Source organism: Balaenoptera acutorostrata, chromosome 1 (assembly GCF_949987535.1).
Source record: "Balaenoptera acutorostrata chromosome 1, mBalAcu1.1, whole genome shotgun sequence".
NCBI lineage: Eukaryota > Metazoa > Chordata > Mammalia > Artiodactyla > Balaenopteridae > Balaenoptera > Balaenoptera acutorostrata.
Genome location: NC_080064.1, coordinates 58,440,884 through 58,455,570, shown reverse-complemented (window position 1 = coordinate 58,455,570; position 14,687 = coordinate 58,440,884). Strand labels below are relative to the sequence as shown.

The following is a 14,687-nucleotide window of genomic DNA, read 5'->3' as shown; positions in this document are numbered from 1 at the left end:
GTCATTTTGGCAGTGTTACTGCACTATTAATTCAGCCCTGCCTTTCAGCATATCTTCCTAACTTAATTAAAGACCAATCCCATAGCCGTTATGTGGAAATTGCTCCCAGGAGAGTCCTCTGTCTTCAGTTTCATAGAACAGTTCATATATCTAACTTGCAATGTCTTATTCTTAAAGTGCCACAGATGAATATAGTTCATCCGTTAATAACCTAGGGGTTCTGTTGGGAGTAGCCTCCTACGCTGTCAACCTGTGCTTTTCAACCTGAGTTTCTAAGGGTCCATTTTGGGATACTGAGAAAGGAGGAGGAGGAGGAGGTGGAGTAACTCTAAACAAGAGGCTCCCTGGTTCAGTGTGAAAAGCAGATTTGGAGGTGACAGCCAGATGAGATTTTCCCTTTATGGGAGGTGGGGTGGTGGTTAACTACAGCAAGTCGGCAAGTCTGAGGTGAAATCTGGCTCTCCTCCTTACTAGCTATGTGCTCTGAGCAAATTATTTTATCTCTTTCTTCGTCTATAAAATGGGCACAGTGGTACCATGCATGATTGTTTTCAGAATTAAATGTGATTTGCATGTTAATTGTCTGGAACACTATAGGTGTTCAATAAATGGATGCAATGACACTAAGATCATAATAAGATAACAATGGTAATAATAGCAGTAATACTAATAGTAATAATCTAATTCCTAAAAATGATACTGCCAACATGATACTGAACACGATAGCCTTTAAACATCATTAATCCATTGAGGGGAACCTGTTTTTAAGATAAGGGCATGTTATGGCTATATCCTACCTCAAAATGTAAACTTACAAAAATGTGGAGAACTATAACTCCAAGAATATACAGCACAATGGAGTTACTATTCATCACCGTAGTCAGCAGTGCTTGTTTTCAAAGCCAATATTCATAGCATAAGGACAGATTTTTAGACCAATCTTATTAGTTGAGATAGTTCAGTTTAGTTGAGACGTTGAGATATTAGTTCCAATAGAAGACCCCAGTAGTCCCCAGAGGATACCCGTGTTGTGCCCCAAGAGGTGTCACATCCCCTAGAACATTAATCAGCAGGAAAGTTGTCAGACACATTGCAGTGTGCTTTTAAATAAAGACTGAGGATAAGAGTTGAGGATACTAGAACTAGAGGCTTCCTAGCTCTGCAAACTCAACTTCTAATGCCACCTAGCCTTGGTTTCCTCATGTATAAATTATAATCTCTTCTACAAAATAGGACTGTTGTGAGGGTTAAATAAGATAATGTATGTAAAAGCAGTTAGCACTGAAGAAAGTGTGCCATAAGTGTTAGCTACTGAAATCAACTTTAATAATAGAAACAGGAATAATTGGCACTAGAATCTCCAAAGAGAAGGTGATTCACACTTGGTGCTCTTTGGCTGAACTCTGGCTTTAGGACTAGGATATAGTTGTAAAAGGCTCAAGGGCAATCACTTTTCGGAAGTTATCTTAAGGAAAAAAACAACTACTATGCAAAAATTCAGCCAAAAGTTTGTCCATGGCAGTGTAGTTTATGATGGTGAAAAATTGGGAACAGTAATAAGGGACTAATTAAAGATATTAATTAAAAATAAGATTATAGATTAAATTAATAGAAATATGTATTCTATATTATTATTTTTTTAAAAGGCAAGTTCTAAAATACCTGAAACAAAACACGTTAACTTTTGTTGAATCTGGCTGGTGTACATAGAGATGTCTACATAATTCTCCACAATTTTCTATGTTTTTTGTAGAACTTTTCAAACAAAATCAAATAAAAACATATCTTCCAAAATAGCGTGTACAGTAGAATGCTTTAGTATGCTGTACTTCTCACAACATAAGACTCATCACACTTTATTATAATCTTTATTTCTTTCCCTCTTCCCTGGTAGATTGCAAGATATTTAGGACAGGAGGTATCTTCCTTGTCTATCTCATTCTCCCTAGCCCTTAGAACAATGGTTAAACATAAGAAGTTCTCAGTAAATATTGTGAAAAGACATACCCCGTGTAGAAATAAGACTGGAAGAATATACAACACAATGGCAGCCTTACTTATCTTTGGCTTGTCTCAGACAGTGGCTTATGGGTAATTCTTATTTTCTGTATCATGATCTTCAGGAACTTTAGGGAAATTCTTTTCAGATCTCAACTTCATTTGATTAGGTCAGAACAAATTAGTTGTTTATTTGTAAAGCCATTACAGAATTTCTTATTCTTTACCTATATCGTCCAGGTGAATTTGCACTTGTTTTGACTTCTCCGTGCCCAGTACATTTGAAGCTTGGACCCAAACCAAATACTTCTTGCCACCTTGCAATGAATCAGTGGAGATGTTAATATAACTTGAAGTGAGATACTCTTGCTCTTCTTCTGTCTCTAAACTTAAAAAAAAAGATTATGATCACCAGTTATGTTGGTTTGAATGAATTATTCCTCAATTTTTTTGATGCTGTCTTTTTAGCTTTCTTTCAGAAGGCAACCTTTTACTTAAAAATGAATCAGAATTGGTTTCACTTTTAGAATTTTTTAAAACAAAGTCAAGACCATCCAGGGCCATAGTATGACTTTCATGGGCCCTAAGCACTTTTGCCTTCATAGACCCCTTCTTCCATTAACATAAAAAAGTTTATATGTGTGTAGGTATGTTTATGTTTATATATATATATATATACACACACACACACATATATTCATATAGATTATGTTTCACAACTGCTGATATAAAAGCAACTATATTAATATCACATATTAAACCATTTTCTTTGACCTAATGGTTCATTTTTTCTTGTGATTTTAAATGCAATTAAACATCTTGTAGACTCCTGAAAGTATGGCGAGCCCTGGGTACTGTGCCTACTGTACCTCTTTGGGAAGGGCAGCTGTGGACATGGCTTGAACTAAATGAGCTCCCTCTGAGAAGGAGCATTGCACAGGGGTTCCATGCGAGGGCTTTGTAATAAGGAATGCTAACTTCATGGTAAATAAGTATTGAAATGTGAAAATAAGAGAATGGCAACTATGTGTAAGTAGTAAGTAGGGCATCTTTGAATATTTTCCAGTTAGAGAAAACCACATACATGTTGTTAATTGGTTTGTGGCTAATTCTTTTATCACACGTATTGAGACCACAAGTCAAAATGGAAATGTATTCTCAAACCGACATTAACCATAGCTACTAGGTAATTTAATTCTTCTTTTAAAGTCTACCCCTCATATCAGCACCTAGACCACAAAGCACTATTTTAGATGAAGAATCTAATTGTAATGACTGACTATATACTTTAGGACAATTTTTGCATACAACTGTATGTTACAAAGTTTTTTAAATTTCTTACTTCTATTTCTTTTTTTCTTGTGCTAATTAATACATAACAGATTATTTGTTGAAGGGAGTCAGCATGATTTATATTTTTCTGAAGTTTCCATTCCACCTAATCCTAGTTGTAGTTAATAGATTTTTAATAAACACTGCTGATTTGTGGTGATAATGGTGAACAGTATTTTTTAATTTAATCATTCATTCAACAAATATTTATTTAACAGCCACTATATTCCAAGCACTACTTTAGACACTGGGGCTACCACAGTGAACAAAACAGGTAAAGTCTCAACCTTTGTGGAGCACACACTCTGGTGGAAACAAATACATATATAATATGTCTTGTGGTGATAAACATTCAGAAGAGAAAAGAAAGGGGTTAGGAAATGCTAGGAGTAGGTGTGGTGATTTTTTTTTTTTTTTTTTTTTTAGGGAAATTGGGAAGACCTATCTGAGCATCTGAGAAGGTAACACTAGAGCAGTAAAGAATCAGGTCTTGTGGCTCTTTAGAGGAAGAGCATTCTAGGTGATATGCAAAGGCCCTGAGGCAGGACCTTGCCTGTCCTGTTCAAGAACAGTAAGGAGGTCGTTGAGGCTTGGTAGACTGAGGGATGGAGAGGGATGAGATGATATCAGAGAGTCCTAGAGGAGGGGGAGATTTAGAAGGCATTGTAAGGTCACATAAGGCCATGGAAGTGTGCTGCCTTTGATCTCTGAGTGAAATGGGAGATTTTGAGCAGAGGAGTGACATCTGATGTGCATGTGAAAAGGATTACTCTGACTACTTGTGAATAATAGACTGTAGCAGGGCAAAGGTGAAGGCTAGAGCACCAGTTTACTAACGCAGGTGAGAGATGATATGTCTTGGACCAGGCAGTGAGAAATCAGTTTTTTTTAAAGACAGAGCCAATAGGTTTTGCTGATCAGTTGAATGGGGGGCGTGTTAGAGAGGAATCCAGGAGAACTCCAATGATTTTAACCTGAATACTGCAAAGGATGGTGTTACCACTTACTGAGATAGGGAATGCGAGTCTGGGGAAAGGAAACTGGGTATTTGGTTTTGAAAGTGTTAGCTTGAAAATACCTTTTGGACATCTAAGAGGAACTATTGAGTAAGATGTTAGATAAATGATGGCTGCATTTCAGGAGAGATATCTGGACTGGAGATATAGATTAGGGAGTTTTACACCATAAATTTGGATGAGATCTTTTAGGTAATGAGTGTCGATAGAGGTAATAAGAGGTCCTAGGATAGAGCTCTGGGTCACCATTACTTTACTGGAATAAAGGGGAATTGACAAAAGAGACTGAGAAAAAGCATCCAGGAAGGTAGGAGGAGAACCAAAAGGGAGTGCTGTTCTGGAAGCCAAATGAAGGAAGTAAAAAGCTAAGTTAAATGCTCCTGAGAGTAAATCCTCCTGATAAGGAGGGTGGGGACTGAGAATAAACCATTGCATCTGGCAATGGGGAAGTCATTAGTGACATTGCTAAGACCTGGAGGTGGAGGGCAAAAACTTGACTAGATTAAAGAGACGATGAAAAGAGAGGAAGTAGAGGCAGAAAGTACAAACAACTCTTTTGAGGAGTTTGCCATAGAAGGAGCAGAGAAATAGATTAGTGGAAGGCAAGGACCAAGGGAGGGTTGTATTTTCAAGAGAGCAGATGCTACAGCATCTTTGAAAGCTGATGAGGAGATCCAGTAAAGATAGAAAAGGTGATGATACAGAAGAAAGAGAGGAGTATTGTTGGAGCAATGTCCTCTAGTAGGCAGGCAGGGTAAGATCTAGTACACAGTGGAGAGCTGGCATCAGGGCAATGGTAGTTCATCCACAGTACTAGAAGGGAAGACCAAGTATGTGGGTACAGATGTCAGTGTGTCAGCAGATGAGGGAGGCTGTGGTATTTCTCATTACTCCTATTTTCTCAATGAAATAGAAAGCAGGTCATCAATAGAGTGAAGAAGGGGAGAAGATGTTGGAGACCAGAGATGAGAGAAAGAGTAATGAAATAATTACCTGGTTAGTGGGGGAGTGACTTGGCCAGTGAAGTGCAGTAGGACTACTGGGTGGCTACCTGGGTCCAGTTGAGGTGAGTGGTCATGAATATAAAGTAATATCAGTCAGTAAGTTTGTGTTTGTCCCCAGCCACAATTAGCTCTCCAAGCACTGGTGCAGAATCGGTGAGGAGATGGATTTTAACATATGAACTGGTTATTGAACTCAGTAGAAATATAACATCACAGCCTCAAATATATTTGGAGTTATATCTAAGAACTCTGGTTATAATGAATATGCATATGGAGAGGAAGATGCGGCAAAAACAAGCAGGCCTTGTGAACTGGAAGAGTAGGCAGTTGTTTTTAGGGGTCTCATTAAAACTAAAAGACCCTATTGGTCTTTTATAGTACCTGAAAATTCTACCATTGGTGCTGTTCTAAACAGTTTATAAACTTGTCGTGCACAGACATGTTGCGTATTTTAAAAAATTTTCTAGCATTTAACATAGTTCCAAGAAGACATGAAATACTAAATAAATATTTGTTAAATTGACTTGAATAAAATAGAATGAAGGGCCATCATGTACTTATTTTCATTCAACAAGTTATTTATTGAGTAGAAGGTACTGTGCCAGACATTGCAAGAGTATCCAAGATAAAGAAAGAATATATTTACGTAAAGCTGTTGAGCGTAATGGGACAACAGTAAGTAGATATTTATTAGCAGAGATTCATTTTTTTTTCTATCACCACCCACTGGTACATAGCAAAATACAAAGGGGTTGAGGAGTGTATGTGAATGGACATGCAGCTCTGCTGGTGGGGTCACCACAAAGGTTCTGGGGAGAAAGAAGACTCTTGAAGCAACACAGACACAATTCCTCTACTTTACAACTTCAATCCAACACCAGACGGAGGCCCTGATGGCCCCTATGCTGCCATAGAGGGAATGCCATCAACTGCTACTGTGGAAACAAGTGGGTGGGCTGAGGTGAAATGCCTCTCTATATATGTGATTTTACTGGAAAACAGAACCACATGAGTTGGAAGTGAAACCTTGCAAATGCTGATCTCTACCTATCTGCCCAAGTGGAAAATACCCTGAGAACCCAGGATCTAGAAAAGCCTTTTAAAATCTGATACCACTTCAACCACAAAATTCATTATAACTCACCTTTTTCCTAGGGGGAAAGGCCTTCTTAACCATAAGTTAGAAAAATGGATTTCTCTAATTTTTCTCAACTCGTGGGTGCATTTTTAATTAATTGTAAGACAAACAGATGTTTATTTTCTTTTCCAATTTGTCTGTGATTATAGGAGCTCATTCTTTGAATTTGCTAGAGGAGAACATTGTTTTCATGGTAACCCTTCACATCTTTTATGATAACATATGATAAAGTTTTTAAAAATTCCATTAATCTGGACTCAATCAAGTCAGAATTTGGGTTAGGTTTGCCTGAGTTTGGCTATAATTTGCTCTTGGTTTCAGAAAAGACAGTAAAAAAAGTTTTTTTAATATATAGGACCTTGTAGTATTATTAGTTAACTAGATTGTGAAGGGAGGATGCAGGAAATGTTTATTTCTAGTTATCAGAATAATCACTCAACGAGTGTTTATTGAGCGCTTACTATGCGCCAGGCCTCATCCTGGGCTCAAGCAATATAGCAATGAACAAAACAAACAAAAATTCTTGCCCACATTGGGTTTACATTTCTAGTTTGAATAAATGAGTGACTTTACTACTGACATATGTACAACAGCTAGAAAATTAGTCTTACTTATTAGAGCACATTTAACAATCTTTCTAGATAGTCATCTGTCCAAAATTACTGTTACTTGAAAATAATGTAAATAAAGTTACTGTTTATAATATCCTGTAAGTGATCATTTTTTATGGCTTTACATTAATCTTGTCTCCCAAATCAGTCAGGTTTTGATTTTGGAACAAATCAAACAAGTCTAGAGAGCCAGCCTTGAGTTTCACCCTGATGTTCTAATTTTCTAACATCGCCTTTTGTCAGTTTCTAAGCATTTCCAATTTGTGAGCCCTTTCTTAGAATTTGCTTTCTTGTAAGTTTTATAACACTCAGTATGGTATTACTTATACTCATTTCTCAGGAGGCTGAGGCTTAGCAAAGCTAAACAAATTTACCAAGATCCCTCAGCTAGCAATTGTGGCAGATACTATTAGATGACAGTACTGAACTCCACCCGTAACACCCCTCTCTGAGGTTCCCATCCTGACAGAGTAGACATGTAACTCAATTCTGGCCAATGAGATGCAAGTGGAAGTCCATGGGAGAATGTCCTTTTCCCTTCACCTCTCTCCTTCCTGAAACTTGGATGAGAAGCCTGGATGTGTAGCATCTGAGGATTAAGGCCAACACACTAAAGACTGCAGAGGAGAAAAGTGGAAAGAGCCTGGTTCCTTGGGGTATCATTGAATTAACATGCTAGCTCCGTACTACCTACCACTATGGCCTTGTCTGTTTAAGTCACTGCACTTGGGTTTTCAGATATTTGTACCATAAAAGACATCTAACTGATAAGTCTCAGAACTAGAATTCAAACATAAAACTCTAAAGCCTGCGCTCTTTCCAATGGATATTTCTGACAGTTTGCTCTTTAATGAATCTATTCTTAAGACTTTCAAAGTGACTTTTTGGGTACTGAGAACAATTTCAGTACTCATAACTACTGCAAGTATTCCTCACTTGATAAAGAAGATGTGTACCTCAAAAACCATGTGTAAATAATTTAGACAGATATAGTTGTTAATGCATTAATGGCTTTTAAAAGAGATATATAATAATCATAAAATATTAGGAGAACATTTTTATGATACTAAATAGGAAATTAGGGGTAGCCAACATGTAGCCAACAGGCACATGAAAAAATGCTCAACATTGCTAATCATTAGAGAAATGCAAATCAAAACAACGAGAGGGGCCCTGGCGGTCCAGTTGTTAGGACTACGCGCTCTCATTGCCGAGGGCCTGGGTTCAATCCCTGGTCGGGGAACTGAGATCCCACAAGACTTGTGGCATGACCAAAACAAAACAGAACAAAACAATGAGATACCACCTCACACCTGTCAGAATGGTTATTATCAAAACGTCTACAAATAACAAATGTTGGCAAGCATGTGGAGAAAAGGAAACCCTAGTACACTGTTGATGGGATTGAAAATTGGTGCAGCCACTATGGAGAACAGTATGGAGGTTCCTCAAAAAACTAAAAATAGAACTACCATATGATCCAGCAATTCCACTGCTGAGTATATATCAGAAGAAAATGAAAACACTAATTCAAAAAGAGACATGCATCCCAATGTTCATAACAGCATTATTTACAATAGCCAAGATATGGAAGCAACCTAAGTATCCATCAACGGATGAATGGACAAAGAAGATGTGGTATATATATATACAATGGAATATCACTCAGACACAAAAAAGAATGAAACTATGCCATTTGTAACAACATGGATGGACCTAGAGAGTATTATGCTTAGTGAAATAAGTCAGGCAGAGAAAGACAAATACTCTGTTATCACTTATATGTGGAATCTAAAAAATAAAACAAATGTATGTAACAAAACAGAAACAGACTCACGGATACAGAAAACAAACTAGTGGTTACTAGTGGGGGGGCAAGATAGGGGTATGAGATTAGGAGATACAAACTATTATTTATAAAATAAATAAGCAACAAAAATATATTGTACAGCACTGGGAAGCACAGCCATTATTTTGCAATAACTTTAAAGGGAATATGACATAAAAATATTGAATCATTATGCTGTACACCTGAAACCAACATAATACTGTAAATCAACTATACTTCAATTAAAAGAAGCAGTATGGCAGTTCCTCAAAAGTTTAAACTGAGTTACCATATGACCTAGCAATTCTATTCCTAAGTATCAATATATGCTCAAGAGAAATGAAAACATATGTCTATACATAATCTTATACATGAATGTTAGTAGAGCATTATTCATAGTAGCCCCCAAAATGGAAACAACCCAAATGTCCATCAACTAATGAATGGATAAATGTGATATATTCATATAATAATGGAACATTATTCAGCCATAAAAAGGAATGAAGTACTGATACATGCTACACCATGGATGAACCTTGAAAACCTTACACTAAGTGAAAGAAGCTAGTCATGAAATACCACAAATTATATGATTTCTTTTATATAAAATGTCCAGAGTGTAGGCAAATGCACAGAGGACGCCTAGGGCTGGGAGGGTTGAGGGGAGATGGGGAGTAACTGCTAATGGAGATGGGGTTTCTTTCTGGCATGAAGAAAATGTGCTAATATTGTAGTGATGGTTGCACAACTCTTTGAATATACTAAAATCATTGAATTGTACACTTTAAATTGTATGGTATGTGAATTATACTCAATAAAGCTGTTATATTAAAAGAAAAAGAATTAAGCAACTAATCAAGATCAGTGGGTCCATGAGATAGTAGAAGTTCCAGGAGATAGCAAAGCCTAGGCATTCTCTGTCAATCTGGCACTATCTAACTTTTCTTTGAGCTTAAACTGTGGTGTTTGCTCCCATACTGCCTTCATTTTCACATTCCTAAAGTTGCCTTTGCAATGAGATTTTTGTCCTCATGGACTCTTTTCATCTCAAGGGGGCAAGGAGGATTGGTTAAGTCTTGGACACCTGTTAGAATCCTGGCTCCCTTATGTCTAAGGGGAAGTAACATAAGCTCTGTAAAGGGGACAATTCTAATAGTTACTGCACAAGGTTAAGCTGAGGATTGAAGATGTAAGGCACATGAAGTATGGAGCGCAGTGCTTAGTATATTATATATTTGGCAACACAACCCATCACTGATCGCAGTGTTTCCATCATCCCTTTGCTACCTGACCATACCTCTACTTAGTGAAAGATGTGAGCTTCTTGCCCATGACATGTAGCCAGTAAGCCCAGGCTTAGCAATGTATTCATAAAATCTGTCTGGTTTTTACCCAAAATGTCTTGAACATAGACGTGTTACTTTTTATGTTTCACTTAATCAAAGTTATTCTGAGTACCTAACAGATGGAGAGAGAGAGCAAGATTGGAAGGTTATTCTTTCCCATAATGATGAGACCTGGATAGCATCTCTCAAATATGTCCTGTGATCTGGGTTCCCACACCACTTCAGCAGAAAAGACTAAACTAGGAAGAAAGCAGTCAGACCACCCCAGATTCAAATCCCACCTCTCCCTCTCATAGCTGCGTGGCCCTGGATGCTTCACCTAACCTAGCTAGGCCTCAGTCACCTGTCTACAAAAATCGGAAAAATAATCATATGTACCACACAAGGTTGTATAAGGGATGAAATGAGGTAGCACATATAAAGCTTTTGGCCCAGTGCTTGGCAAACAGTGGAAATCCAATAAATAATTTTTTTTTTAAGTGTAAAAGAAAAAGTAGTTTGTGAAATTTTGAGCTAGAAAAAACGTGTACTTCAAATACAGTTGACCCTTGAACAACATGGGTTTGAACTGCTCAGGTCCACTTATAGGTGGATTATTTTCAATAAATATATTGGAAAAATTTTAGATTTGCGACAATTTGAAAAAACTCACAGATGAACTGCATAGCCTAGAGATATCAAAAAATTAAGAAAAACTTAGGTATGCCATAAATGCATAAAATATTTGTAGATGCTAGTAGATACTAGTCTATCCTTACCTAGGCATAAAGTGAGTGATATTTAATATAAAATTAATAATGTGTTAGTTATCTTACTGTTCTATAACTTTGCTTTCAAAGAATTACATTATCATACAGTATGCCTGTTTTTCCTAATCAGAGAAACTGCGTATCGGCCTATCATCACAGGTAAGTGGTTTTTAAAAATATGTAACAAAGTTTCCAATGCTGTATTATGAATATGACTGCAATATTGTATGCCATAAAAATTTTATAATGATTCATTCATTAGTGTATAGGCTAAGCTACTATGAAGCAATCATATCAGTTATACTAGGCTATTATAAAGCAATCATATTGCTGCTTCTTCCCTATCAATGCATGAATTGTGACACCTGTAAATAAACATGAATTTCTTTTTCACATGATCTTTTCATTTTTGATGTCGGTACTAAGAGATGATTAATCTTGTAAACAGACAGCATTAACTTACAGTATCAAGAAATACAGTACAATATTATAAATGTATTTTCTCTTCCTTACGATTTTCTTAATAACATATTCTTTTCTCTAGCTTACTTTATTGTAAGAATACAGTATATAATACATATAACATATAAAATATGTCAGTCAACTGTTTATGTTATCAGTAAGGTTTCTGGTCAACAGTAGACTATTAGTAGCTAAGTTTTGGGAGAGTCAAAAGTTACACGAAGGGATCAGCACCCCAACCCCTGTATTTTTCAAGGATCAATTGTACAAAACTAAAGGCATTCTTTAAAAAAAAAAAAGAAACAAAACAAGGATAGGGTGACCAAGGTAGCCCAGTTTGCCCACAATTTTTTCCCCCAAATTAATGGTATTATTTCCATCTTTAACACTAGCAAAGGAGTCCAACACAGACTGACATACATGGATATAGTTTAGATGTAACAGTAAAACTTTTTTTTTTTAAGGGATAGAAGAGAGTTTTATTCAAGCTAAACTGAGGACTATAGCCCAGGAGACAGCCTCTCAGTAGCTCTGAGGAACTGCTCTAACAGTGAAACATTTGAACTATGTACATTCAGGAAGGAAAAGATTTTTTTCACATCAACCTTTTCCTATTTTGCAGTTTCTGAATAGCAGAAACTAAAGATACATTTCTCCCAATTTAATTTAGTATGAAGTAATATAACTTTTATGATCAATTATTTGTCTTTAAGCATAAAACTTAAGAGATTTTGGCTGCATGGTTGTCTGGCTCCTGAAGTCTGGTTATTGTTAGAACGTAACAAAAGAGTGTTTCCACAAAGCCCTCCTCAACTCCAATTAGAAAATTATTACTTTCATTCAATTATTACTTTCAGTTTTAAAAGTGAAAGTCCTGTGTCCTGATAGCTCCCTTAGTCTCAGGCAAACCAGGGAAGATGGTCAGACTACACAGACACCAAATTTAAGATTTGGGGGTCATTATTAATAACTAATAGCTTCCATGAATGTAGTGCTGACTATGGACCTGGCACTGTAATACACACTTAAAAAACCAAATTCCACTTAAATAATTAGAATTACCCTGTGCATTAGGTTTTATTTTTAAACCCATTTTAAAGATAAAGAAATGGCAATTTGGAGAGATTAAGTTGCCTAAACCCTAGAAGGAGGATAGAGCTGGGATTTGAGCAAAGATCCTTTTAAAACTGTGCTGTGCTGTATCCCATTAGGCCTTTGCCCCCAATTACCTCCAATGAGTAAAAAGAGTAGGAAGATTATGGAACACATTGTCCCACAGAGTGAAAATATTAATGGCCTGAAAAGGGTTTTGGTAGCTTCCTTGATCATAATTAGGGAGTTGGTGATAAAAAGGATGCATTTAATATTTAAAGTTGATTTCTTGGATCTTTGCTGGAGGCACAGCATGGGCTGGACTGGAGTGGAATTGCTCAAGTTAGACTGTTAGGAGGGAACCTACCTCTGCACATACACCACATACTTGGTGTCTATGTAGGTGGGCTTCCCAGGGTTCCAGGTACAAGTCATGTTGCCTGAATATTCATAAATGACACAGGTTACTTTGTCAGGGACATCTGGTGGATCTGCAACAAAATATATCACTTAGGAGCATAGAAACATAAAGTTTTTTATAGTTAGTTGATAAACTTTCCATTTTATTTGGAAAACCAGGCCAGTTGGTACACAGCACCTCCCCCATTCCATCCCTACCAGCTCACCTTGCAACCCACTTTGCCCTCAAACATTGCTGCTTTCCTCCATATACTTTACTATATTCTCCCCTCCTTTGGGGATACTAAGGTGATCAAGTTCCTCCCATCCAAAAAAAAAAACTCCTCTCCAAATTGTCTCCCCTTAGCTGCCAACGTATCTTTCTCCTTTTCATAATAGCTTTGTTTTTTTAAGTCCATTATACTGGTCTTTTTCCTCAACTCCCATTTACTCTTGAACCCCAAACAATCAAGATTCAGACCCGCAATTCCACCAGAACCACTGTTGTTAAGGTCATTGTGACTTTCTAATCCACGAATTCCTTGATTTCTGTGAAGTCATCATTAAGCTTGACCTCTGCAGCATTTGCTATTTTGGTCACTCCCACCTTGAAACCTCTCTGGCTCTTGTGAAAGGGTTCTCCATGGTGTTTTTCTTCTACTCTGGCAACTATCTACTTCTCCAGCACCTATTCCACTACCCACTTTAAAAGTCTGGTGTTCATACATACAATGGAGTATTACTGAGCCTTTAAAAGAAAGGGAATTCTGACATGCTACAACATGGATGAACCTTGAGGACATTATGCTAAATAAAATAAGCCAGACATGGAAGTACAAACACTATATGATTCCACTTATAGGAGGTATCTAGAACAGTCAAACACACAGAGACTGAAAGTAGAATGATGGTGGCTGGGGAGATGGGGGATATGGGGAGTTGTTGTTTAATGGGTACAGAGTTTTGGGTTTGCAAGATGAAAAAAGTTCTGGAAATGGATGGTAGTGATGGTTACACAGTGATGTGAATGTACAATATGCTTAATGCCACAGAACTGTGCACTTAAGAATAGTTAAGATGGTACATTTTACTACAATAAAAAAAGATTAAAAATTTTTGGCATTCACAGAATTCTATTTCTAGTTTCTCTCTCTTTTACCCTTCTCCCATGCCCTCAACTCTTTCTCCGAGTGGCCCTATTATGGGGAATATTGTTAGTTTTTGTCTGCTACCATCTTTCCCTTTGAGAATTGACATCTCCCTCACTCCCAACCTCATCCCCACTCCACCCCTATGCCAAGGGCTGTCAATCACACAGAAGTGTACCCTTGACCTAGGCTAACTAATCAGAGTATTTCCCTTGGGAATGAACACATGACTCAAGATGACCAATCAGAGTTATCCAAGGATCTTCTTCTGGAGCCATTGTAAAAGAGGTGCTTCTCCCCCGCTGAAACTGCTATCTCTGAGTAACATGTGAGCTGTGAGTTGTTGATGGCCATCTTGCTGTCATAGTGAAACAGTCTATTTAAGAATGAAGCCAACACAGGGGAAAACAAAACCCAAGAAATGAGAAAAGGTGAGAGAGTTCTAATGACATTGTTTGAGCCTTTGGAGCCTCTGAAGCCTGTGAAACCCCAGCAACTATAGAACTGCATCTGGAATTTCAGGTGCATCATCCAATAATAAATTACCAAGAATCAAGATAAAAA

General features: G+C 37.2%; 1 protein-coding gene across 1 annotated transcript in view; it reads right to left on the bottom strand.

Moving 5' to 3' along the window:
- IL23R (interleukin 23 receptor) overlaps window positions 1-14,687 on the bottom strand; it is a 54,225-nt gene that overhangs the window by 29,963 nt on the left and 9,575 nt on the right. The window contains exons 4-5 of the mRNA XM_007164296.2: window positions 12,944-13,067; window positions 2,226-2,386 (exon numbers count right to left, since the gene is read on the bottom strand). Coding sequence (XP_007164358.2) covers window positions 2,226-2,386; window positions 12,944-13,067 — 285 coding nt within the window. The remainder of the gene's footprint in view (window positions 1-2,225; window positions 2,387-12,943; window positions 13,068-14,687) is intronic.